The sequence below is a fragment of the Neomonachus schauinslandi genome, chromosome 3, assembly GCF_002201575.2.
Source record: "Neomonachus schauinslandi chromosome 3, ASM220157v2, whole genome shotgun sequence".
Lineage (NCBI taxonomy): Eukaryota > Metazoa > Chordata > Mammalia > Carnivora > Phocidae > Neomonachus > Neomonachus schauinslandi.
This window is the reverse complement of record NC_058405.1, coordinates 58,792,101-58,817,114: the sequence shown is the minus strand read 5'-3', so window position 1 is coordinate 58,817,114 and position 25,014 is coordinate 58,792,101. Positions and strand designations below refer to the sequence as shown.

The window sequence follows — 25,014 nt, the reverse complement described above, 5'->3', positions numbered from 1 at the left end:
GTGTGGTCCCAAAGCCCAGTGCCACGACTGGAATTCCCAGTGCCGGAATCTTACAAGTAATCAAATGGCTGCTTTTAGAAATATCATAGCTGTCAACTGATATTGTTGAGAGTTTCATATTTGAAATAAACAATTCATCCATACATTAAAAATGAACCTATGCTCTGAATTCTTCCTCTGGGAAGCTATTCTAAAAAAAAAAAAAAAAATCCTAAATAGAAACAAACAAAAAAATCATGCATGCATATATCTAGTGCAGCACCGTCTAAAACAGTAAAAACATAGGGGTGTCTGGGTGGCTCAGTCAGTTAAGTGTCTACCTTTGGCTCAGGTCATAATCCTGGGGTCCAGGGATCGAGCCCTCGTGTTGGGCTCCCTGCTCAGCAGGGAGTCTCCTTCTCCCTCTGCTCCTCCCCCTTGCTCGTCCCTCTCTTGCAAATAAATAAATAAATAAACAGTAAACATAGGAAAAAAACCTAAATGGCCAAAATAATGTGAGGGCAGCAGTTTATGTGTGTGTGTTCGGGGGTGGAGAGCAATATCAATTTTTTAAGCCCACAAAATTAAAGGCAAAATGATAAACTAGAATTTTCAATTAATGTGACAGGTTAGTAATCTTTAATATACAGAAAAGATTTTAATTTATTAACAACACATATGAATTGACAAGAACAATACGGCCTCAAGACAGACAAAACAATATGATCAGACAATTTGCAAAAGAGAAAACAAAACTAGATAACAAACAGATGAAAAAAATCTTTTGTATTCGAGAGGGAACAATGAGATGCCTTATACAGGCTTAAGCACCCAAATGTTCATCAATTAATTAGTATTTTACAAAGAGACCCATTTGCTAGTATCTCCTGCAGTTTCAGCTAGGAGACATTTTTATGGTTGTGTCCAGAAGGGAAAAAGACAGATGGCCCACAGGGTGTCCTGCATTCAAAGTAACAGATGAATTGAAAAGTCTTAGTTGAATAAACCCACATTTCTATCTACTCCCTGCTCCTCCTGACTCTTACTGTAGCTTGGGTTATAAACCAGTTTTGAAGGCCTGAAAGCTAGTATCAGAATGTTTCTTCTGGCTGCATGTCACCTTCCCTCTGTTGGAGTTCTCACAATCCATTTCCTACTCAGTGGTGATAGTCCATCTTTCATCTAAGCATCTGGCTTGCTTCTAGCAATCCTGATGTAAGGAGAAGAGGGGATGACTAGTCTTTGAACAAATGTTCATGTAGCAGTGGCAAAGGCTAGAGCAGGTGTTCTCAAATTTTTTGGTCTCAGACTCTGTTACACTCTTAAAAATTCGTAAGAACCCCAAAGATCTCTGTTTATGTAGATTATACCTACGGATATTTACTGTATTAGAAACTTAAAACAAATTTCAAAAAATATTTATTAATTAAAAATAACAATAGAGAATCTACTACACATTAATACAAATAACATGGTTTAATAAAAAATAACTGTATTTTCCAAAACAGCAATGAAAACTAGTTGAAAAGAATGGCATTGTTTTAAATGTTTACAAATCGCTTTATTATCTGGCTTAATAGAAGACAGCTGGATTCTCAAGTCTGCTCCTGCTTTCAGTCTGTTGTGATACGTTGTTTTTACTGAAGTATATGAAAAGTATCAGGCCTCACACCCATGTATGGTTAAAAAAGGAGTATTTTAACAGACATTTCAGATAACTGAATATTCTTCTTTGACACTACGTAAAAATTTGACAAGGGATAATTTCTTAAAAGTTAGTTACAATGTGGAATCTGAAATATATCAACAAACTTTTTGTATAATTATGTTTTAAGTCCATTGGTTTATTGCGCAACAGTCTCTACCAGGCCTGAAAATAGCTTAATCATATCAGTCACAAAAAATCAGTTGGTAAAAACTCCTAGTGCTGTTTCAAAAGTAAACAAGGCCCTGCATTCCTTAGCAGAGATAAGGAGCCCAAGAACCCATCCTGTTTATATCAGCTCTAGGTGCATGCCTGTAGGCCCTTCACCTTGTCTGAGGGTTACCTCTGCCTCATTATGTTAAAATCTCTGCCCAAGGAGGAGTACAACCCTCATTAACATAACGTATAACGTAAGGCTTGTTTCCTTAAAACCAATGCACAACCTTATGCCCGCCTTTGTATATGATGACAAAAGCCCCCTTTCTGAATATTCATCCTAACCCTAAATAAAAGGAACCCATTCACCCAGCTCAGGGAGTCATGGATTTGGAAGTTATTCCCCATGATCTTCTTATTTGCTGCAAATAAAGTTTCCTTCCTTTTGGAGTGACAACTCCACCTGGTGCAGCTCCTATCTGTAACTCACCAAGGAGCCAACATGAACCCATGTTAGTTTGGTTACAATAACTCAAACAACTGCACACGTAAATGGTTTTCCTTAAGGCAACCTTCATACTTAGATTTGTAGCAAAAGTGCTTTAGGTCCACCTCCTACTATTTTTTCACACAGAATATTAAAAAGCTGTGTACTCAAGGGTTGGGATTTATTAAAATTAATTTTTACTGTTTCATCAAGGGCATTCTTACATGAAACCCTCTTTTTAACTCCAAGTTTATGGCCATAAAGAGTACAAGGACTACTACTGTCTTGATTCATAATACAGTAGTTTTACTCACCATTGTTTGGTACTATTGGTATAAATGTAGTGTTATTATGAAAATAGTATGACCTTGTGGACCATCAGGAATCCACAGACCACACTTTTTGAGAACGACTGTGCTTTAGAAATGCTTCCCTTGTAACTGACCTAATAGTAATTGCTGCGTGAGGTTAAACCATGACCTTTAACAGATCAAATTTATAACCCTAATATAACAGCAGTTGTATTTATACATGGGCCTAATATTAACATAAAAGCATTTCTATTGTAGGTCCTTCCTGATTTTCCACACTTAATTATTTGCTTTGTGAAGTTCAAATGTCTTTTTTTTTTTTTAAGATTTTATTTATTTATTTGAGAGAGAATGAGAGAGAGAGAGCACATGAGAGGGGGGAGGGTCAGAGGGAGAAGCAGACCCCCTGCTGAGCAAGGAGCCCGATATGGGACTCGATCCCGGGACTCCAGGATCATGACCTGAGCCGAAGGCAGTCGCCCAACCAACTGAGCCACCCAGGCGCCCAAGTTCAAATGTCTTAAAGACATCAAGCAGTGCTGAGTTACTTGCACTCCCCTATTTTTCTAATTCTTTCTAATTCTGATTCTCTAATAGGTCTGAGGCTATAGCATAGCCTCATAGTCAGCTCAGCAGAAACACAACTATGTTTTATTCATTTGTCTCCCTTGCTCTAGAAGAGATCAATCAACAGTGTTTTGGTCCTTTCACATTCTTTTTCTATTATCAATGCCACCATCTCAACCCTATTTTACACCCTGCCTAATGCAAGTCTGCTCACCAAGCTCTAACCTCTTATCTTTCCATGTTCCAATTCAATAACAAAAACTTAAAAAGTAATAATAATAAATTTAATCTGTTACAATCTGCTCAAAAAGCTTCAGTGGCTCCATATTATCTATAATGGGATTTATAGGTCAATTAACACAAGTGATAAATTAATATCCAATCCGCACAATTAATTGGTAAAAAAAAAAAAAAGAAAGAAAGAAAAAAATGTCCCCACCACTCTCATACCTATCTTCTCTATTCATAATGACAGGGGAAAGACTATAGAATCCAGCAGTATCTGGGCTCTACCTGCTTGAAATACCTGTTGCAGGCAGGGGGCTCTAGCCACATGACCATTTCTCATGGAAGTGCTTCACTTGTAGCTCAAGGGCACTGTCTTTACTATGGATCTGATCACTGCTCTTAAAACTTTCATGTAAATAGGGGGCGCCTGGGTGGCTCAGATGGTTAAGGGTCTGCCTTCAGCTCAGGATCGGGCTCCCAGCTCAGCGAGGAGCCTGCTTCTCCCTCTCCCTCTGCCTCTCTCCCTGCTCATGCTCTCTCTCTCTCTCTCTCTGTATCTCTGTGTCTCAAATGAATAAAAACAAACAAACGAACAAACAAACTTTCATGTAAATAAAAATCGCCCTTCCTCAAAATAAGTTTAGGAACTCTGGTCTATAAGATAAAGCTCGAAGGCCATACAGTTTTTCAAAGTTCTCCACTTCAGTCCCAACAATCATTATCATCCATCTGCCACTATTCTTTCCAAGAGTAATTCTCCATTTTGAACACTGACCCTCAGAACCTTGCTTCTCACAAACAGATGACCACACATGTGCTGTCCCCATGACCTAGGAATGTGTTCTTCCTCCTCTCCATCTGACCCGTCAAGATCCAGCTTAAGCCCCAGCCTTTCATTACATGCCAACCTGCATAGATCACTAGTTCGCCTCTGAATTCATATATCACTTAAGAGCCTTTATCACTCATTTTGTACTAGATGATGTGTTACATTAAGTTGTAACACAAGTAACCCAAGTAGCAAATTGAGGGAACAGATTAAAACTGCATAAGCCTTTTCTGGGATGCTTGGGTGGCTCAGTCGGTTAAGCGTCTGCCTTCGACTCAGGTCATAGTCCCAGGGTTCTGGGATTGAGCCCCACATCAGGCTCCTTGCTCAGTGGGAAGCCTGCTTCTCCCTCTCCCTTTGCCTGCTGTTCCCCCTGCTTGTGCTCTCTCTCTGTCAAATAAATAAATAGAATCTTAAAACAACAACAACAACCATATAAGCCCTTTTTTTCCCCAGAAGCTCTCCAAACCCCGTCTTGGGTTTTTAAGGAGGTCTCATTACATAGGCATGATCGATTAAATTACTGGCCACTGGTAACTGAACTCAAACCCCAGTCTCTCTCTCTTCCCCAGATGTCTCAGGAGTGAGATTGAAAACTCCAACCCTCTAATCACCTGGGTGGTTCTGCTGGCAAGCAGGCCCCCATCTACGGGGTTTCCCAGAAGTCACTTCACTAACACACTCAGGTGTGACTGAAGGGGGCTTGTTAAGAATAACAAAAGACACCTCTATCACTCTCATCACTCAGGAAATTCCAAGGGTTTTAGTTGCTTTGTACCAGGAATGGGATGAAGACCAAATATATAACTCACATTCTAAGTCACAATACCACAGTGCCTATATAAAAGATGCAATATTTTTAAAATGGAAGAATGGAAAAAAAAGGGTATTACCTGGGTACAAAACAGAATCATAAGCATAAAGAGCTTTAGTGAGTAGCCTGGTGTAGCAGAGATGGATAGGTAAACATTAATAATCTGTGCTTCTTCTTCCCAAGTACAGAGCAGTCCCTGGGAGACAGCCGTTCAGCCAGGAGCTACAAGCCCACAGTGGATGTGAACAGAAATGATGCACGTGACTTCCAGGCCAGCATTTTTAGGAACAGTGTGCCTTCTCTATTCCCTGTCTCAGTCTGCCTCTGGATGCAGAGGACTCAAGGCTCTAGAAGAGGACAGTAGCAACATGACAGAAGATGCCTACACCCATGAAACAGCCAATGGAGAAAAACCACCTGCTGTTCAGCAACACCTATGTTGGACTATTACATGGGTGATAAAGGTCTAGTATATTAAACCACTGAAATTTTAATGTTTGTTATAGCAGCTAGCATTAGTCTATTAATACACGAAGGGTCATCTAATTAATTAGTTAGTGAAAGGGCTAAGACCAGAATCCATGTTTTTTGACTCTTCTTACAGTGTATCAAACTATATTCTGATATGTATTTATATTTCTAAATGGTCGCAGTGGTGTTTAGGCAATTTATCTTGGTTATTCTTAGATAAATACTATTAATCCCCAACCAAGCCTTATCTACACTTACCATTTACAATCATTTTCAAACAAGCAGAACATGGTTTTCTGGAAAAATAGAGATCACAGTTTTTCAGCCTTGACCCATGTTTTATAAGAGCAATTTTTCCAGCATGTAAATCTTCACTAGAACAGTGGAGACCAACAATTTTCATGTTTTTCACCACCACAAGACCAGTTCTCTTCACCTACATTAAAATACAAAATAATAATGTATTAGTTATAACATCTGTTAAAAAAGAAACAGGCCCCAAATGGAGTCACTTGTGCTAAGTCCACATTATCAGACTGAGACTTAATACCTAATTGCAGTTTTGGCCTCTCCCAGGAATATAACCTTAACCAGTCAGACTGTAATTTCCTGCTGAGCTAGTGAGGAAATCCACCTGATAAACTCCTGTAGTCCCCAAAAAGAAGGTGACCTTGCCTGAATCAATCCACTTTTTGCTAGCAACTTCCTTTTCCTGCCCCTTCTGCCTATAGAATCCTCCCCTTTTTGCAGCTCTTCAGAGCCCCTCTCTATTTACTAGATGGGAAGCTATATGACTCATGAATCATTGAATAAAGCAATTAGATCTTTAAGTTTACTCAGCTGAATTTTGTTTAGTTTTGTTTTTTAACTGATTTGGTGGCAGCATTTGGATCCAAAGGAAAACTGATGGCTTCGGGGACAACAAGAAACACAAGCATGGTACCTGTGAACCCTTTGAGCTCTCTGTCCTTCTTGCCATATCTAAGGGCCATAGGTAAGTTCCTTTTGGTTCTGAGCTCTGCTGTCTTTGCACTGAGCTCCTCATCTGATTGGCTTTCCAGTCCAAAATTCCCCATTTGATTGGAACTCCCATTCCTTGATTTAGCCCCCAGATTCCACATTGCGGAATCCCAGGCTATGGTCCCCATTTCTTGAGGTCTGCTGGTTCAGTCCTCTCCCCAGGCCCAGATTCCATGTTGAGAACTGGTAGTGGTATGCACAGGGCCTTCTCTTGGCCAGGCTAAGGTACCATCTCTTGATAACTGCTGGTGTGTTAAGGTGAACATGTCTCTATTTTGTGTAGGTAAAGGCTATTGCTAATTGCAATCGTGGGAGACCAAAAGCCACAAAACTGGTGGACACAGGTTGAGCACTTAAAAGCTATTACAGCGATCACCACCTAACTCCTGTGTTAGGATAAGTTGGTCATAGAATGGGTTAGATTGACACTAGACACCCACCAACCTCAAGAAAATTTTGATGCAACTAGGTACAGGGTAAAACACCACACAACTCCCAACCCCAACCCAGCAGCATGTCCCTCTTGGGTATTAGTTTGGCTCTGAGACACCCACTTGGCTTTAAAAAAAAAAAAAAAAAAAAAGAGAGGGGCGTGACTCAGTTGGTTAAGCATCTTGGTTTCAAGCTCAGGTCATGATCTCAGGGTCTTGGTTTCAGCTCAGGTCATGGTCTCAGGGTCGTGAGATCGAGCCCTGCATCGGGCTCCATGCTGAGTGTGTAGTCTGCTTGTCCCTCTCCCTCTGCTCTCTCTCTCATAAATAAATAAAATCTTTAAAAAAAAAAGAGAGAGAGAGAGATATCTTTAAATTCCAAAACATACCACCTTCTGGCATACTTATGTAAGTCTAAAAATTATAATCCTGGGAGCTATAAATATCTACAAAATGACAAAATCTTACTAAGCCTTTTTGTGTCCTAAGAAGTTGCCTTGGTAACAATCATCAGGCTGGGGGCCCCAAAATATGGCCAGACAGAAATGCGGGTTGTACCTCCTTTACCACTAGCTACGGCTGGATAGAAAATATGGGTTAAACTCCCTTTCTGGCTAGGGTCCTCCAAACTGCTATAAGCCCTCAAGTAAATAACAGCCTAGAATGCAATGGACATTAGGAGGAATGGTCCAGTTAGATAAGATCATTCAAAAAGCAAGGGTCCCCAGGGTGCCTGGGTGGCTCAGTTGGTTAAGCGACTGCCTTCAGCTCAGGTCATGATCCTGGAGTCCCAGGGAGCGGGGAGCCTGCTTCTCCCTCTCCCCTCTGCCTGCCACTCTTCCTGCTTGTGCTCCCTCACTCTGTCAGATAAATAAATAAAATCTTAAAAAAAAAAAAAAAAAAAGCAAGGGTTCCCAAATCAAACAAACAGAATGGTATATACCTGTTTTAACTGGCATATAGGAGCTTCCAAAAGGCTTCAAAATTCCAAAATACCTTCATTGAAAGATTTGTTGCAAATCACTCATGAAAAATTAAAGACACAAGAGGCACATAAAACAGGACTATAAAACTGAGGTAACTCCTGCCATTACCCTCTATCCTCCTTTAATTAAGTATTCATTCTAGTAATCCTCTGTCTGAATTTTCTTTCCACTCTGAGGAGACTACAAGACCACAAACAAAAGTCCACCAAGTTAGGGGCCTTATAGACACCCCATATCTAGCCTTGAAAGAGGGCTGACAGGGCTCCGAGGGAGTGTCAGGTAAATTGCTACCTTAGTCCCTTAAACGGCCAAGGGAAACTAAAATTAAAATGAATGGAAATCCTTGCCAACTTTTGGTAGATACCAAAGCTATACCCTATTTTACACCTCACTAGGAGTCTGCAGATGGGATCCTAGGAAAAACTGGCTGAAGCTGGCTAAGGGAGAGAACTCTTATCAGAGTCAGCTCTCTGGATCTCTGTCTACAGTAACTGGTAGAGACAGAGAGAGAGAAAAAATCTTTTGAACCCTCTTTGGGGATACCTTTAAGTCCAAGGAGTTATTTAATATTGCCAGGAATATTTACTGTTTGTCTCAGCTGAGAATTGACACGATATTTAAAAGGATTTTTTTTAAGTAGCTTGTCCTGTGGTCAGAAGTTGGCCAGATTAAAAGCTGATATTAAAGCCTGATCGGAGTTTTTCCTAGGCATTCTCCCCTAAGCTAAAATAAAAACTATGAACCTAGATGGAAAGAAAAAAACCTTCTCACACTTCTGTGGAAGGATTTACTAAAACATTATAACGATAAGTAGCTCTAAATCCAGAACACAGAAGTCTTTTGATTTCCATCTTAGTTGGAAATATTTTCCTTGATATAAAAAAGCAAATTGAAGATAATGTGGTTAGATGGGGGGACCAACCTATGGTGTCATTTAAGTTACAATCCAATTCCTTGAGAAATTAAAAGCAACTGTTCTTCTCTTACAGATCTTTGCAAAACCAGAAATGCAGCTCTAGAAACAATTCAAAGTCCACCTATTCTTTTTACCAATCCCCAAACCTCCCATATTTATCTCAAAAGGCTTATAAGTAGTTTTGCAGGAACTTAATGTTCTTTCCCTGTGCCTTTGAGATGTACATGTTTTACCAGGTCTTCCCCTGGAACTCTAATCTAAACCATCCCCAATTCCTAAGACTGAAGAAAAAAAACTGTGTGTGGCAGGGTTGGGGTGGGGGGTGCTTTTTATGAATACAAACTGCTACAGAAGCTCCCTTGCCCAAAATTTAGTTCACAGCTTTCATAAAATGCTTGTCAAGGACAAATACAAATCTTTTTTTTTTTTTTTTAAAGATTTGATTTATTTATTTGAGAGAGAATGAGAGAGAGCACATGAGAGGGGGGAGGGTCAGAGGGAGAAGCAGGCTCCCTGCCGAGCAGGGAGCCCGATGTGGGACTCGATCCAGGGACTCCAGGATCATGACCTGAGCCGAAGGCAGTCGCGTAACCAACTGAGCCACCCAGGCGCCCGACAAATACAAATCTTAAATGTCTTCTCCACAAATATTACAGAAAAAGCCTTAACCGTCTGAACAGGTAAATTGAACTTATTCCAACTGTTCTTTTATAAACCAATGAGTTTTGCATTATCATACCTATCTCATGGCTAAAATTTTATTTTTATTTTTATTAACTGATTTCTTTTCATGGCTAAAATCTTCAAATGAAAGCTCTAAGGTCTCTGTTTGCATCTCCCCATATGTTTGTGTGCATCTATGTAAATGTGTTGTAGATGTGTGGTATTTTCTACCTCTGGATAGTACTGCCAAAATTAATTTGTAAAAAAGTTCCATTTAATTGGCTTAAAGAAAATTAAGCACTTAAATGGATTATTCATAAAATTCTCCAAAATATAATAGAAACTAACCCAAATGCGTTTCAGGTTCACATAATCTGGAAAAATATTCAGTATTAAGGCTAATTTAAGCTTGTTGGTTTAATTAAAATAGACATACCTTTAGAGTTATCAACACTGAATGTAATGCAGTCATACAATTTTATTCTACCTGGCTTTACTAGTCAAAAAAGTTCATGTTATCTCTGTTACAAAATCTGACAGGTAGAAAAATAACTTGGAATGATGAAATTTCATAAGCAATCTAAATATAATTGTTCAAAATAAGTGAACTAAATAAATGTGAGATAAAAGTTTTTAGGCAAACTTTTTAAACAATTTCCCCAAATCTTATTGGGAACCTGAAACCTTAAAGTTTTGCTAAGTTAAATTAAATGATGGATAGTCACTGAATATCTAGATTATTTCCAATAACATAAAAGACTGAAACAGTAATTACTGAACATAGGTTTATCTACTTTTTGGCTTCCTTTTACAGAGGAACTAAAAATTTTAGGGTTTGTTATTAAACATGTTCTGTGCTACCCTGAAAAATTTACTATGAGAAGGCATATATTTCTAGAAATTATGAGAAGTATTTATAAATTTGCCAAGTCACAGAAAGCTAATGTAAAAGATAATTCACAATGTTTACTTCTTTATTTTTATTAGAAATTAAGGTTTTTAAGGGTTACACATTGTAATATATTTAATTAAAGCTACTAAAAAAAAAAAAAACCCTCCATATGCAAGGAGAGTAGGATGTGTATTTCAGTAAAAGAAGGCATTAGGAATTAGGAATGCATTTTTTTGTTGAGGAAAAAGAAAGTAATTTTGTCCTAAAGTGAGACTGGTTATTTCAGAATGGGAAAGAGGAAAGACATAGGACAAAATCTGAAGGGTTACTAAAAGGGTTGTAGAAGATTTGTGGAAAAGGAGTCTTTGGAAAGGAATACTGTGTGTGATCAAGCTGGCTAAGATTAAAATAAATTAAATTAAGGGTTTTTTTAAATGAATGTATTTTAATATCAAAAGTAAGCTGGCACAAAATTAAAATTTAGTTTTCTCTCTGTTAAAAGGATAAAGTTTTCTTGGACTACTGGTCTGTTCTTGATAAGAGATTGTAAAAGGTTTTTCTTTACCTTTTAAATAATCTGCTCATAAAACAAAGATTTTGTGTCTTCTCAAAATAATCTTATGTGTTTCATGTTGTCTTCATCAGGTCTTTGATTACTTAAAAAACTGGATTCTTCACTATTAAAAGAGCTAATTTTTTTTTACAATGATTTAACTTTCTGTATTTGCCTTTGAAGTCTTTGTCACTATGGTTAAAGTAGATAACTAAGTATTGTTTCACAGTGACCCATGATCCTATTTGACCAAGTGTTTTACACTTGATCTTAGCCAAAAGGCCGAGAAGCGATGACCAAGTGTTTTAAAAACTTTCAATATTTTTGACAAAGCTGGAGGCCTCAAAATCAAATTCACTAGGAAGAGGAGCCAACACTGAGGTATACTGCTTTCTCTCCCAAGATGTGGGATCAAGAACATTTCTTTCCATTCCTTCTTCCCTCTCTGACCATCCTTTTTCCTAATTCTTACAGCATGAAGGTCTTTATGATTTGGTCCACATTTTGCCTTGCTCTGGCCTTGAAAGATAGTGGTATCTGAGGCCATTACAAAGGGGTTCAATCCAACTTCCAAACGACTGTTGGACTTGCCTTGATGCTGGTGATTCTGCAGTCTGCCTGTCACAAACTTCTCCCTGATTTCCAATGCCTCAGTTTCTCTGGAACAAACCCTGTCTCGTTAACCCCAAACCCAGGGAAACTTGCATCCAAGCTCTGCACAAAGAGAGGGACATGAGGCAAGAGTAACCAGAATAAAAACTGCATGTACAGTCTACAGACTCTGAAACTGTACTAGCTTCCATGGCTGTCACCTTTCCAGTTCTGGGCCACAGACTCAGAAAATTAGCTCCCTTCCCCTGGAGTGAGTATGAATGAGGCTATGATCAGGAAACTCTCCTTAACTCTTTAAAATACTACAGAATCTGCTGCTTAAAAAAAAACAGCTGCCCAACAAAATCCTTAGACCCTCTAACCAAAGTTGTTCTTGGTAACAGGATGGCCCTTGATTATTTTTTGGCTGAACAAGGAGGTGTCTGTGCTGTGACCAACACCACTTGCTGCACATGGATTAACGCTTGTGGGAAAGTTGAAACTCAGCTATAAAACCACTGAACAAGCAACTTGGCTCAAGAAAGTGACTCCTTCAGGGCGCCTGGGTGGCTCAGACATTAAGCGTCTGCCTTCGGCTCAGGTCATGATCCCAGGGTCCTGAGATCGAGCCCCACATCGGGCTCCCTGCTCCGTGGGAAGCCTGCTTCTCCCTCTCCCACTCCCCCTGCTTGTGTTCCCTCTCTCGATGTGTCTCTCTCTGTCAAATAAATAAATAAAATCTTTAAAAAAAAAAAAAAAAGAAAGAAAGTGACTCCTTCAGCGGGGTCTTCCTTTAACTTATTTAATTTTGATTGGTTTGGGTGTTGGGACCACAGCTCCAAACGCACTCTAGATATTGGGGATTACCCTGCTTGTAATAATCCAGTGGTCTCTCTGGCATGCTGTATTCTCTCAAATACAGCTTGAAATGTGTGTTCGCAGCCACTAACCACCGAACAAATCATCTCCCTAAGACTGGAACATCAGAAAAGGAATGAAGAGAATGACTGGCTTTAAAAATGTGAACCTGAAGTCACGGTCTGTGAATACCACAAAGATTCAAGAAAAAAACACCAAAAACAAAACCAAAACTCATGACCTGTGAATACCACCACAGAGGATCAGCAAAACTGTAAGAATTTTCAGAGCAACAGCCAGGGGTGGGGCTAATGCCTTAAGTTTTGATCACATCTCTCAGGTGTAGGGGTCCGAGCAACTGACAACGGGCCCCATATGGAGTCACTCACGTTAAGCCCACATCATCAGACTGAGACTTAATGCCTAACCTAACTGAGGTTTTGGCCTCTCCCAGGAATATAATCTTAACCAGTGAGACTGGAATTTCCTAGTCAGCTAGTGAGGCAACCCACCTGATAAACTCCTGCAGTCCCACAGAGGAAGGTAACCTTGTCTGAAACAATCCACTTTTTGCTAGACACTTCCTTTTCCCACCCCTTCTGCCTGTAGAAGTCTCCCTTTTTTGCAGTGATTCAGAGGGATGCTGCCTGATTCATGAATCGTTGAATAATGCAATCAGATCTTTAAATTTACTCAGTTGAACTTTGTTTTTTAACATATCTAATGATTAATCATAGATTATACTTGATTTATTAATAAAATGAGAATTTTTATTTAGTTCTTTATCTGAACATAGTTTGAACAAAAGCACATTTCTCATTAAGTCCAAAAACTTTTCTGAAAATTTAATGTTGGCTTTATACCAGAAATTTTCTAAATCTAGGCATTCTTAACTGAACAGTGAAGCATTTAATTATCCATTAATATGTCTGACTGAAAAATAAATACACTTTAACCTAGGAAAGGGCGAGAACCAAGTTGATTTGACTTGTTTCTTACAGCATCCAGTCTGTAACTATTTAGTATTAAGCTTCTACGTGGTATAATGAAAAAGGTAGAAAACCCTGTGGTTTTACACATGGATAAGTGAAGCCCAAAGAGATCATGTGACCTTCTGAAAGACCCCACAAACGGTAAAAGGCAGAACTAAAGCAGAGGTCATCTTAAATCTTAAAATATTTTAAATACTGACTAAATAAAGATAATTCTCAACTTCTTTCTAAAAACTGGCTCTCCCAATTTTTCGCACTATGGCAGTCTAGACTAATGTGGGTAGGTCCCACCTCCCACAAATATATAGATTTACAAAAAAAAAAAGTTTTAAATGCATAGTGAAGCTCAAAAGAAGATACCTGCTCAGGTGTTAAAAATGAAGAGAACTCAAAGCCAGAGCAGTAAGCCTGAGCTACCTCAGCAGTATCCCACTAACAGGTAGGGGACTGGGCTGACTGTGCTTCTAAGCCCTGGAGGCCGGGGGCGGGCTGGGATTCTAAAGAGGTGTTACTTTAAACCTAAAGTGTCCTAACTTACACAAATACTAATCGAAAAAGCTGGTGTGACAATATTAATATCAGATAAAATAGACTAAGTTAAAAATCAGTTCTATGTAAGGCACAACGTAGTCTATGCCGTTTTCACAGGAAAGGGCTCTGAGGTAAGGAATGTAAACCCAATCTTTGGGTTTGGGACTCATTGTTACAGCATGTGGGGAACTTGGGCTGAGCATAGGGTACCTGTTATTCCCTACTCCCTTTCAAAGGGATTTTATTCTATAGTTATCCCCAATAGGACACATCTTGAAATTATTTTAAAGATCAGACCAGAACTTTATTAACTAATTCAGTTTCAGTTACGAGTATAAATGTCTGCAACTATGGAGAATGGTATTTTGTAAAATGCCTAAAAAGAAAGAATAGAGAAAATTTTATAGAATTCCTTTTCTGAGTTAACCAACCATTTCCTAAACTAGAAGGACATTTAAAAGGAATACAAAAAATCTTTCCTTTACAAACTATACTTCCAAAAATATATCTAAAACATGAAAGATCTATATTGGCTTTTAAAACAAGCTTTAAATTTACCGTGAATTTATAAGCCCTTTCCCCTTCCCATCCCAAAATTTCTTAAGAGTTTTATGTTCCCCAAATACAAAGTATATGTTAGTATCTACTTCTGAATAGTTCCAGTGAGTTTTTCTTTTTAAATTATAACTTTGGAAAAGAACTGATCATGCCTTATCAAGAGATCCCAGCATGCTAGAGCTCACTTTATTAAAATGAACCAATTGTGGGGCACCTGGCTGGCTCATTTGGTGGAGCATGCAACTCTTGATCTTGGGGTTGTGGATTCAAGCCCCACGTTGGGTACAGACATTACTTTAAAAAAATAAAATGTTTAAAAATAAAGTAAAATAAAATAATAAAATAAAATGAACCAATTGTGACAAACGGAAATGGCTGCAATTAAATGATTTTAGCTTTAGATTTTCTCAGTAGTTAAGCAGACAGAAATAAAGCCAGAAACTGTGGCGACAAAAGATTTTTTTTTTTTTTAAGATTTTATTTATTTATTTGACAGAGAGAGAGAGAGAGAGCACAAGCAGGGGGAGCAGTAGAAGGAGAGGGAGACCGATGTGGGACTCGATCCCAGGACCCTGGGATCATGACCTGAGCCAAAGGCAGACGCCTAACCATCTGAGCCACCCAGGTGCCCACCACAAAAGACTTTTAAAAAAACTATTCCTAGGGCACCTGGTGGCTCAGTGGTTTAAGCATCTGTCTTTGGCTGAGGTCATGATCCCGGGGGTCCTGGGATCGAGTCCCACCTTGGACTCCCCACTTGGGGGAGTCTGCTTCTCTCTCTCCCTCTGCAGCTTCCCCTGCTGTGCCCTCTCTCTGTCAAATAAATAAATAAAATCTTAAAAAAACAAAAACTATTCCTAAAAAAACCTCTCAAGACCCAAAACTATTCCTAATAAGCGGGAAAAGTACTTGATTTATTATTAGAACAATCTTTTATCCCTCCCTTGCCCCTCAGCATAGGCGCAGAGACAAAACAAACAACAACAAAAAACGAACAACCTTTTAGGCTAAGTTTAATTTATCACTTTTTTGTCTAGAGTCCTCTTCACCTCAGAAAATATCTTTTATCTTTCATTTGTTTTTAGCTAAGGCCAAAATGTCAAGTTTGAGACAAAGATTTTTCCATCCCAAACTTAAAACAAAACAAAGCAAATAAAAGCCTAAGTTGCATTCCATTTTGCACTTCCACTGACTGCAACTCCCAGGAGACTAAAACTTTTTAGTGAATCACTGTTCTGGATCCTGACTGCTTCACTTCACTAACATCTTGGAAAGCCCTCTGTATTATCTTAGTCACAGGGATTTACAGTAAAATGTAAGCAAAAGAGGACAGTCTGCGTTTTGGTAAACAAATTAGTATATTAAGTGGTGAGTCACTATTTTTTTGCCTTCGCCTTTCTTAAAATGAAAAACATCTAAATATTCGGAGACAAATTATTTCTATATTCTTGTTGGGCATTTTAGAGACTCACTCTCAGAACTTATCAAGAGATCTCCAGGAATGCACATCAGAATCACGAAGGTAACTTTTTTCAAAATATACGTGTTTTGTCTCCATTAGACACCCAATAAATCGGAATCTCTCTGGAAAACTCAAAACATTAAAATAACAAGGAAATACTGTGCAATAGTAAAAAGAACAAAGTTCATCTTATCGGGCCTGGGTTTGATTTTACCCTTCTTACAAGGTAGTAAATTAGCCTGCTACGGTTCCATTGATGCTGACAGAACACATGAACCTCTGGGCTCAGAGACTACTTGATCATTCACAGCCCAGCAAGCAGTATGAGCACCATGTTTGTGATGTTTCCCTTGCCCACAAGTCCCACGGGTGTCGTGCAGATGGCCCAGATGGATTCCTGGACAGGAAGTGGGTTGTGTTATAGGAAAGGAACACCAAGCCTGGGGATTGCTGTTTTATCATAGACAGTAAGCAAACCTCCTTTCTGTCCCAGAGGGAGACATTAGCTCAACCCTCAAGGTTGCTTGCTGCAAACACAACTCTGAGAAATGGCCTAGGTAAAGAGCAGTTAGGGCCTTGCATTCTTTAAACCAGCAAGATGTGCTGGAGTACGAGAGAACCGTGCAAGAGTGTTTCTCAACACATTTATGCAAACTAATATGGAAACGTATCAAGAGTTAACTTTGAAAGTTAAAAAAAAAAGATGTGGGAGCATATTATAAAATAATCTGGGTTTGTTTTGTTTTTTAGAGGAGAGACATGTATAGTCTTGTAAATGCACTGAAAACTTTTAGAAGGATATGAAGGGTATATAAGAACCTGCCTTGTAAGTGGAAATGGGAAACCTGAGTATAAGAAGGACTTTTAGTCTACTTTATACCATTGTTTTTGCTTTGTTATTACAAACACGTCTTCTTAAAAGTCATAAAAATTCACCTGTTTTTTGTCAGTAGATATCCTGGCCATCTCTTCATTATCTCCTAAGGGTCCATGTTTTCCCTCTTCCTTTTCCTAATTAAAAGCGGATTAAGGGGACAAAAAGATTAGTGCACAAAACATAGAATTAACTCAATATTTCCTATTTGAAGGCTGGTTTTCTTGGTTTTCGATCATTCATTTTTTTTTTTTCCTAATGAAAATCTGCATTGACTTCACGCTTTGTTCAGGTTCAAGTTCAGACTACTTAACCTAGTAAATAAGGCCTTTACAATCAGGCCCCTACATACTTTTGCAAAATACAGAAGGACTGAAAGTTGTGGTCAGAAAATAAAATTCTGTAGTTTAAGATTTTGGAGTTGGGCAGTTTTAAGGAGCAGTCCAGAGTGTGGCCATAGCTAAAAAGGGCTAAAGGGGGGTAGGGGTAAATTAACTGGAATTGGGAAGATAAGGAACTATCTGTAGATATGGATTGTGGTAGGCAGAATAGTGGTCCCCCAAAGACTTGCCTGTCCCACTCCCTGGAGACTGTTACGTTACTATGTTACTGTGGCAAGATTGCAGATGGAATTAAGGCTGCTAATCATCTGACCTTGAGATGGACCCAATGTAATTACAAAGGTCCTTATAAGTGAGAGAGGCAAATCAGTGCCAGCGTGATGCAACATGAGACTCAGTCTGCCACTGCTGGCTCCAAAGATGGAGGAAGAGCCTTGTCCAAGGCAAGTGGGCAGCCTCGAGAAACTGCAAAAGGCGAGGAAATGGAATCTGCCCCGAGCCTCCAGAAGGAAAACAGCCCTGCTGACACTCTGAGTTTAGTCCAGTGAGACCCATTTCAGGGTTCTGACCTCCAGAACTGTAGGACAATAACTACATATAATATGTGCTTTAAGCCACCGACTTCATGGTAATTTGTTACAGAAGAGGACACTAACGCATGGAAGTCCACGAGTCTCTTCTAAAAGTAAAACTTGAAGTAGAAAGTTTTGAGCCAGGGCAAGATTCCTTCATTTATTAATTTCACAAATATTTACTGGATGCTTGCCATGTGCCAGCCAGAGACCTAATTGCTCAGGATGCAGCCCTTATCGAGCTTATGACACAGGAAAATGACTATGAAGTGAGCAGATAATTAAGACAGAATGATACAGCAGGCTTCTGGGAGCCCCAAGGTAGGTGGGATACGTAATAAATTGGAGAAAGTTTCAAAGTGGGAATGGTAAACTTGGTGAATGTTGAACTCTTAGTCTTATGAAACAAATGCTGGATGCTAGAAAAGGAATAACCTCTAAAAAGTTTACAAGAAAAGCCATGTCCTGGGAATCACATTTCTATTCCAGCAGAACAGGAAGTGGAAGAAGTGATGATGCTGGTAGTGGAATGGCGGGAATGAGATGGTAGTAGTGGTGGTGAGGATGGTATGAGTGATAATAACAAAGTACCTAACAGTGTTTCCCAAGCACCAGGCTCGAAACTATCTCATTTAATCCTCAGAACTTTACAAAGTAGCCCCTATCATTTCCATTTTAGACATGAAGACATTGTGGTTGAGAGAGATCAAATAACTGCATAGCTAGTCAATGGGAAAGCCAGGACCTGAGCCCAAGTCCATCGTCTTAACCATTATGCTACCCTGTTACTGTTCTGGAAAAGTACAGTGAGTACACAGTGGGAAGAATTGGGAGAGAGGGACAGTACATGATGTGTAAAAAACGAGGCAACAATACACTTACTCTAATTCTTATACTACAGTACCATTCAGGCAATTTTGATATGTTTAACTTAACTAAAAACTATGAACCAATAGGAGAGATTATTTTAAAACGATGGCCATTTTTAGTAGTGCTGACTTCTGAAACTTTTAGTTAACTGTGCTTTTCCCAAGTCTCATAAACAGTTTCTCTCCCACTCATTTATCTAGTTTTGGGCTGGATTCTTAAAAATGCTTGGATTTTATACTTAATGTAAACTTTGCTGAACAATCTTCAAAGAGCATCCATACAGTGTAAATATTTGACAACATAGAAAATCTCAGATATCAGTCATACTTAGAAGTGGTTGTAAGTCAAAATACACTGAGGGGGTGCCTGGGTGGCTCAGGTGGTTAAGCATCTGCCTTCGGCTCAGGTCATGATCCCAGGGTCCTGGGATCGAGCCCCACATCAGGCTCCTGGCTCAGCGGGGAGCCTGCTTCTCCCTCTCCCTCTGCCTCTCTCCCTGCTCATGCTCTCTCTCTCTCTGTATCTTGGTGTCTCAAGTGAATAAATAAAATCTTAAAAAATAAAATAAAATAAAATACACTGAGGCTGGTAAAATGAATGACAATCTAAATGTCCAGTGCTAAGGGAATACACATGGTACATCAATACAATGGACTGTTATGCCAACATTAAAATGATAGTAACAAACACATATAGTACATAGTTTGTGCCAGGCACTATCTGAGAGCTTTACAAATACTAACTCATCCACTTTTCATAAAAGCCTCCTGTAGTATGTACCAGTAACATTCCATTCTATGGATGAGGAAGTTGAGAGAGGGAAAGTCACTTACTCAAGATTACACAACAGTAAGAGGTGGAGTCCAGATTTGAACCCAGGCAGGCTAACTCCAAAACCACTGACTAATCTTAAACCATTAGACTAAGTTGCTGTCCAATGTGTATAATAATATTACAGCATAAGCATTTTCCTATGTTAAGTGAAAAAGGCTATATCCAGAAGTAAACGATCTCAAATAACTCAAAGAGAGACAGAGAGAGAGGAAAGATTGAGAAACAGTACAACAATGTCAGTAGTCACTAGATAGTGAAATTGTGAAAAAAATTTTTTTCTTCAGTCCATTTTATAAATAATAGACATACATTAGTTTGGTAACAAATAAAAATGTTTTAAGAAGACAAAAGGTTGGTAAAGCGTCAAAGGCAGTATTTCCAATATAATTACATGTCAAAATGCATCTTAAGAGTTTCTATGACTTACTTTGTATAGCAAAAGCAGAATAAAGAATTTAAGTGAAACAAACTTAATATTTTAGCTTAAAGAACATTTTTCTTCTCTTAAAAGGAGAAAGATCTTACTCAACCCTGTGAACATAATGTGTAATTCATACTGAATTTATTTAATTTAATACACATCCCTGTTGAAAAAGAAGTTAATTTCAGCAGAGGATTTATTCTTGATATATATATATATATATACACACACATATATACACACACACATATATAAATATCTAAGTGTGTATATATATATGTGAATTAAAATGAGATCAAATCTTCATATTAAAAAAAAAGTGTCTTCAAAATTAGTACTCAATCTCTAAGAAGCCCAGCTTTTTAAATGTGCTTTTAAAAAGTCTTAAATCTCGGGGTACCTGGGTGGCTCAGTCAGTTAAGCAACTGACTCTTGATTTCAGCTCAGGTCATGATCTCAGGATCATGATCTCAGGTGAGATCGAGCCTCACATCCACCCTGTGTAGAGCCATGTGACCGCTCCATGCTCAGTGGGGAGTCTGCTTGAGATTCTCTCTCTCCCTCTCCCTATGCACCACCCCCCACTGTCACATGCATGTATACTCTCTCTCTAATAAATAAATAAAATCTTCTAAAAAAATAAAAGTCTTAAATTTCTAAGCATTTGCTTCTAATCTGTCTCTTCAAGACAATTTTATCTGCAAAAAAACAAAAACAAACCAAAAAACCCAAACAGTTTGAAAATCTTCCACTTTCATAAAATAATATTAAGTTACTAAGAGGCAGAAAGAATAAAAGACTTCAAAATCATGAAGGAAATGAAGACTTTCTCAAAGCCATTAATAATATATGGAGCCAGGGCGAGGGTTGAGGGAGTGATTAATAGGGCGTAAAAATGCAAAACATTTTAAATAATGTTTTACTATTTATTAAATATTTCACATAGTAGTTGGAGAAGAAAACTACTCCAAGAGATATCATTTTATCAGGAAAAGTGAATTCTCTATATACAAAGACTTTACACCCTTCACAAAAATCAACTCAAAATGGATCATAGACCCAAATGTAAAACGTGAAACTAAAAAACTCCACAAAAAATTGCATAGGAGAAAACCTAGATAACACTGGGTATGTCGATGGCATTTTAGATACACAAAGGAACGATCCATGAAAGAAATCAGTGATAAACTGGACTTTATTAAAATTGAAAATTTCTCCTCTGTGTAAGACACTGTCAAGAGAATGAGAAGACAAGCAACAGACTGGGAGAAAATGTTTGCAAAGACACATCTGATATAAGACTGTTATCCAAAATATACAAAGAACTCTTAAAACCTAACAATAAGAAAATAACCTGACTAAAATATGGGCCAAAGAGCTTAACAGAAACCTCACCAAAGAAGATATATGGTTGACAAATTAGCATATGAAAAAATGCTGCACATCACATGTCATGAGAGAAATGCAAATTAAAACGAGATACCACTACATGCCTATAATGCCCCAAATCCAGAACACTGACAACACCAAATACTGGAGACGGTGTGAAGCAACAGGAACTCCATTCATTGCTGGTGGGAATGCAAAATGGTACAGACAGTTTGGTAGTTGCTGGCAAAACTAAATATACTCTTCATCATACAACCCAGCAATCATGCTCCTTGGTATTTACCCAAAGGAGTTGAAAACTCACGTCCATACAAAAATCTGCATACAGATATTTATAGCAGCTTCATTCATAATTGCAATAATTTGGAAGCAACCAAGATATCCTTCAGCAGGTGAATGGATAAATTATGTGTGTTATATCCAGGCAAGGGATCTTACTCAGCACTGAAAAGAAGTGAGTGATCAAGCCATGAAAGGACATGGAAGAACCTCAAATGCATATTGCTAAGTGAGAGAAACCAACCCTAAAAGGCTACATACTACTGTATGATTCCAACTATATGATGTTCTGGGGAAAGGCAAAATTATGGAGACAGTTAAAAAAAAATCAGTGGTTGCCATGGTTGGGGGTGGTGGGGGAAAAATAAATAGGCGAATCACAGAGAATTTTTAGGGCAATGAAAATATTCTGTATGATACCATAATGATGGATACATGTCATTATACCTTTGAGGTACACAGGATGTACAGTACCAAGACTGAACTATAATGTAAACTATAGTCTTTGGGCGATCATGATGTGTCAATGTAGGTTCATCAACGGTAGCAAATGTACCACTCTGGAGAGGATGTGGTTAATGGCGGAGGCTATTCATGTAGCGGGGAGCAGGGAGTATACAGGAAATCTGTGTACTTTCCCGGAAATTTTGCTGTGAACCTATAAGTGCTTTAAAAAGATAAAGTTCTAATTATTAAAAAGTTAATTCCTTAATTCCCTGTTAAAATTCGTCAGTGTAGTCCCTACTTATAAAATCTAGACTCTCTTGCAAGGCATACAATATTTTTTATTTTCTGATTCCTGTATACCTTTCCAAGCTCATCTTCAGTCTCTTCCCTTCACCCAACTTCACCCTCCCCCATGAGGACCACAAGTTCTCTCACTCTTTCAATCTTTTCCATATGGAGTCCCTTGGCTTGGTAAATATCTACTCATTCTTCATGTCTCAGTGCAAACGGAGCCTCCCCTGTGCATCCTTCCCTCACTTCCCCATGCAGAGCCTGGTTTGCAGTCTTCAGTCTTGGTAGCATCTCTGCTTATTGCATCTTGTTTAAATACCTAACTTTTGTCTCCATTTAGAAAATAAGAACCAAATCTTTCTTTTCGTATCTCCAATGCCAAGCACACAACCTTATCCACCGTAACAAAGACACCAAAAAGAAAAAAAAGAAAGAATGGTTATGAATGACCTCATAAGAGTACAATTGTGTTTAAGGATTTACAAAAAGTCATTTTGTGGAAAATGTGAAGCAATCTTTCAGCACAATTATTGGCAAGTTGGAAACTTCCATAAGCATATGCAGAATACAAGTGCAATTTTGTAAGAGAAAAACAAGCATGTGCTTAAAAAAAGACTGAAGGGAAGTACCAAAATGTTAAAAGTGAAGTTGTTAGAATGGTGAAAAGCCATGGGTAATTCTTCCCCCTTTCCCTTTTTCAAAAAATGTCTTAAATGCTTAAACAACTTAATACTATTCTCCCTATATGGCCTTGGCCCCCTAAAACATTCTAAACTTACTAATCTACCAAACCAACTGGTTGAGAACCTAACACCATGCCACTCCAAGCATGGAGGAAAAAGATGAGAAGGTAAGCACCTTGCTGCCCAACGGTTGGAGAAAGTAAAGATGTAGGTTTTCATGATTATTCTTTCTATATATTCCTAACCTGTTTTGATCACCTCTTTTAGATCCAAAAAAGAGACTATTTACATGGAACAAGAAACCAATTAGCATTCACAGATTACCTATTCCAAGAGTAGATGCTAAAGGGGTATAAATAAGACATGGTAAAATAAGACACAGTAATAAAAATAAGGTAAAATAAGACATGATCTCCATCTTCCCGTAATTTACAGTTCAGTGGGAGAAGGGGAAAACTACTCACATGAAACATCAATAGTATGCAACTGGGTGATGAATTATGCAATCTAATTGTCCAAACCAACATATAAATACCATTAATACCTGATAAACATGGCAAAGTCTGAGAAAGTAACAATTCTATTTTTAGATTAGAAAGATGAGCTATTACAGCTATGAGTTATAAATATCACACTAAACCACGTAAGTATTTTGCAAATTTTAAGGTTTTTGAGTTTGCTTTTAAGTGTGACAGAAACTGGAAAAACCAAATTTAAACCACGACTAAGTGGGAAAAACTAAGGAAACAAAATATACCTGAGATTTTTGTCTTTGGGCTTTTACTGCTGGGAAGAGCTCCATCCAGAGACTGAGCAGAGTGAAAAGGTTGACTTTAGAAAGCCTTGGTATTTGACCTACAAAAGAGAGGGTAGACACTTTAAAATTTTTACTAATGATGAAAATAAGAACTCATCCTCAATGCCATTTGGGTGCTGCAGCCTGAACTCAGCTGCTTTAGTAGGAGGCAGAGAAAAAGGATAAGAGGACAAAAGAATCAAAGGGCAGGAGCCTGGCTACAACCTCACTTTCGGCGACCTCCTCTGGCACTTTTCAAAGTTGGGCCCTTTCTCCAGCCATCACATGACAAGGAAAAAAACATGGTACAACTGATAAATTTAACTATGGGAACAATCCAAAGGAAGTTATGAAAAGTCCTTGCGTCTGATGTTATCGTGAAGCAAGCTTTTCTTTAAATTGTGGTGTTGCAAGAAGGGCAGTGCGGTGACCTTCGCGGGGAAGGCAGTTGAAATACAGGAAAGCGTCGTGTGTGGTTAATTCGGAAATCAAGTCAAAAGCACGGAATTTTCAGGCTCAATACCTGAGATCCCAGCTCTAGGTCCTGGGAGGAAAAGTAAAGGGCGGGGGCGTGGGGGTGGGGGTAAGAGGGAATGAGCGCGACTTCAAAAGCAGGTGTTGCCAGGCCAGGGGTTCCTGGTGACCGAGGCGAGAACGCGCCTAGGGCGGGAATGACACATCCCGGGGCAGAAGCGCGGGCGAAGAGGGATAGGCAGGGAAAGCGGAGTTACATGGAGGCAGAGGCTCAGGGCAGAGCGAAAGGCTGGGATGGCAGCAGCAGGGTCCGAGGCACTCACCAGTCATGCTGCCAGTCTGGGTGCTGACTGACCGCCCGGCCCCCGCGCTCTCCAGATTTTGCATCTGCCCTGCTTCTTTCATCCCAAGCCTAGCGGCCTCTGCTGCCCAGAATACCTCTCGCTGTCTGGCATGATCTTAGCCCCAGCGGCTCCACCTCCCGCCTCCTCCCAGCAACTATACGGCAACCGCCAACTGGGCGCAGCCAGTGACGTAGGAGCCCGACCGCTACTTCCGGGCGCCTCGTGTGTCGTATTAGCGAGGCGTGGACGCGGCGGCGCAGGGCTGCCCCTCCAGGGGCGGCTGCATAGGTAAGAAACTGCAATAAATCATATGAGGCCTGACTTTAACTGTCGATGTTTTGGGCCTGCAAGTCCCAGGTTGTGCGGACTCTGATAGAGTGATGAGGCCTGCGCAGACTT

General features: G+C 39.1%; 1 protein-coding gene across 1 annotated transcript in view; it reads right to left on the bottom strand.

Annotated features, from left to right (window-relative positions):
* The window catches only part of CDADC1 (cytidine and dCMP deaminase domain containing 1), a 41,659-nt gene extending 16,872 nt beyond the window's left edge, over window positions 1–24,787 (bottom strand). The window contains exons 1-4 of the mRNA XM_021689447.1: window positions 24,595–24,787; window positions 23,759–23,856; window positions 16,937–17,011; window positions 5,806–5,983 (exon numbers count right to left, since the gene is read on the bottom strand). Coding sequence (XP_021545122.1) covers window positions 5,806–5,983; window positions 16,937–17,011; window positions 23,759–23,856; window positions 24,595–24,676 — 433 coding nt within the window. The 5' untranslated portion in view covers window positions 24,677–24,787. The remainder of the gene's footprint in view (window positions 1–5,805; window positions 5,984–16,936; window positions 17,012–23,758; window positions 23,857–24,594) is intronic.
* Window positions 24,788–25,014: the final 227 nt, after the last annotated feature.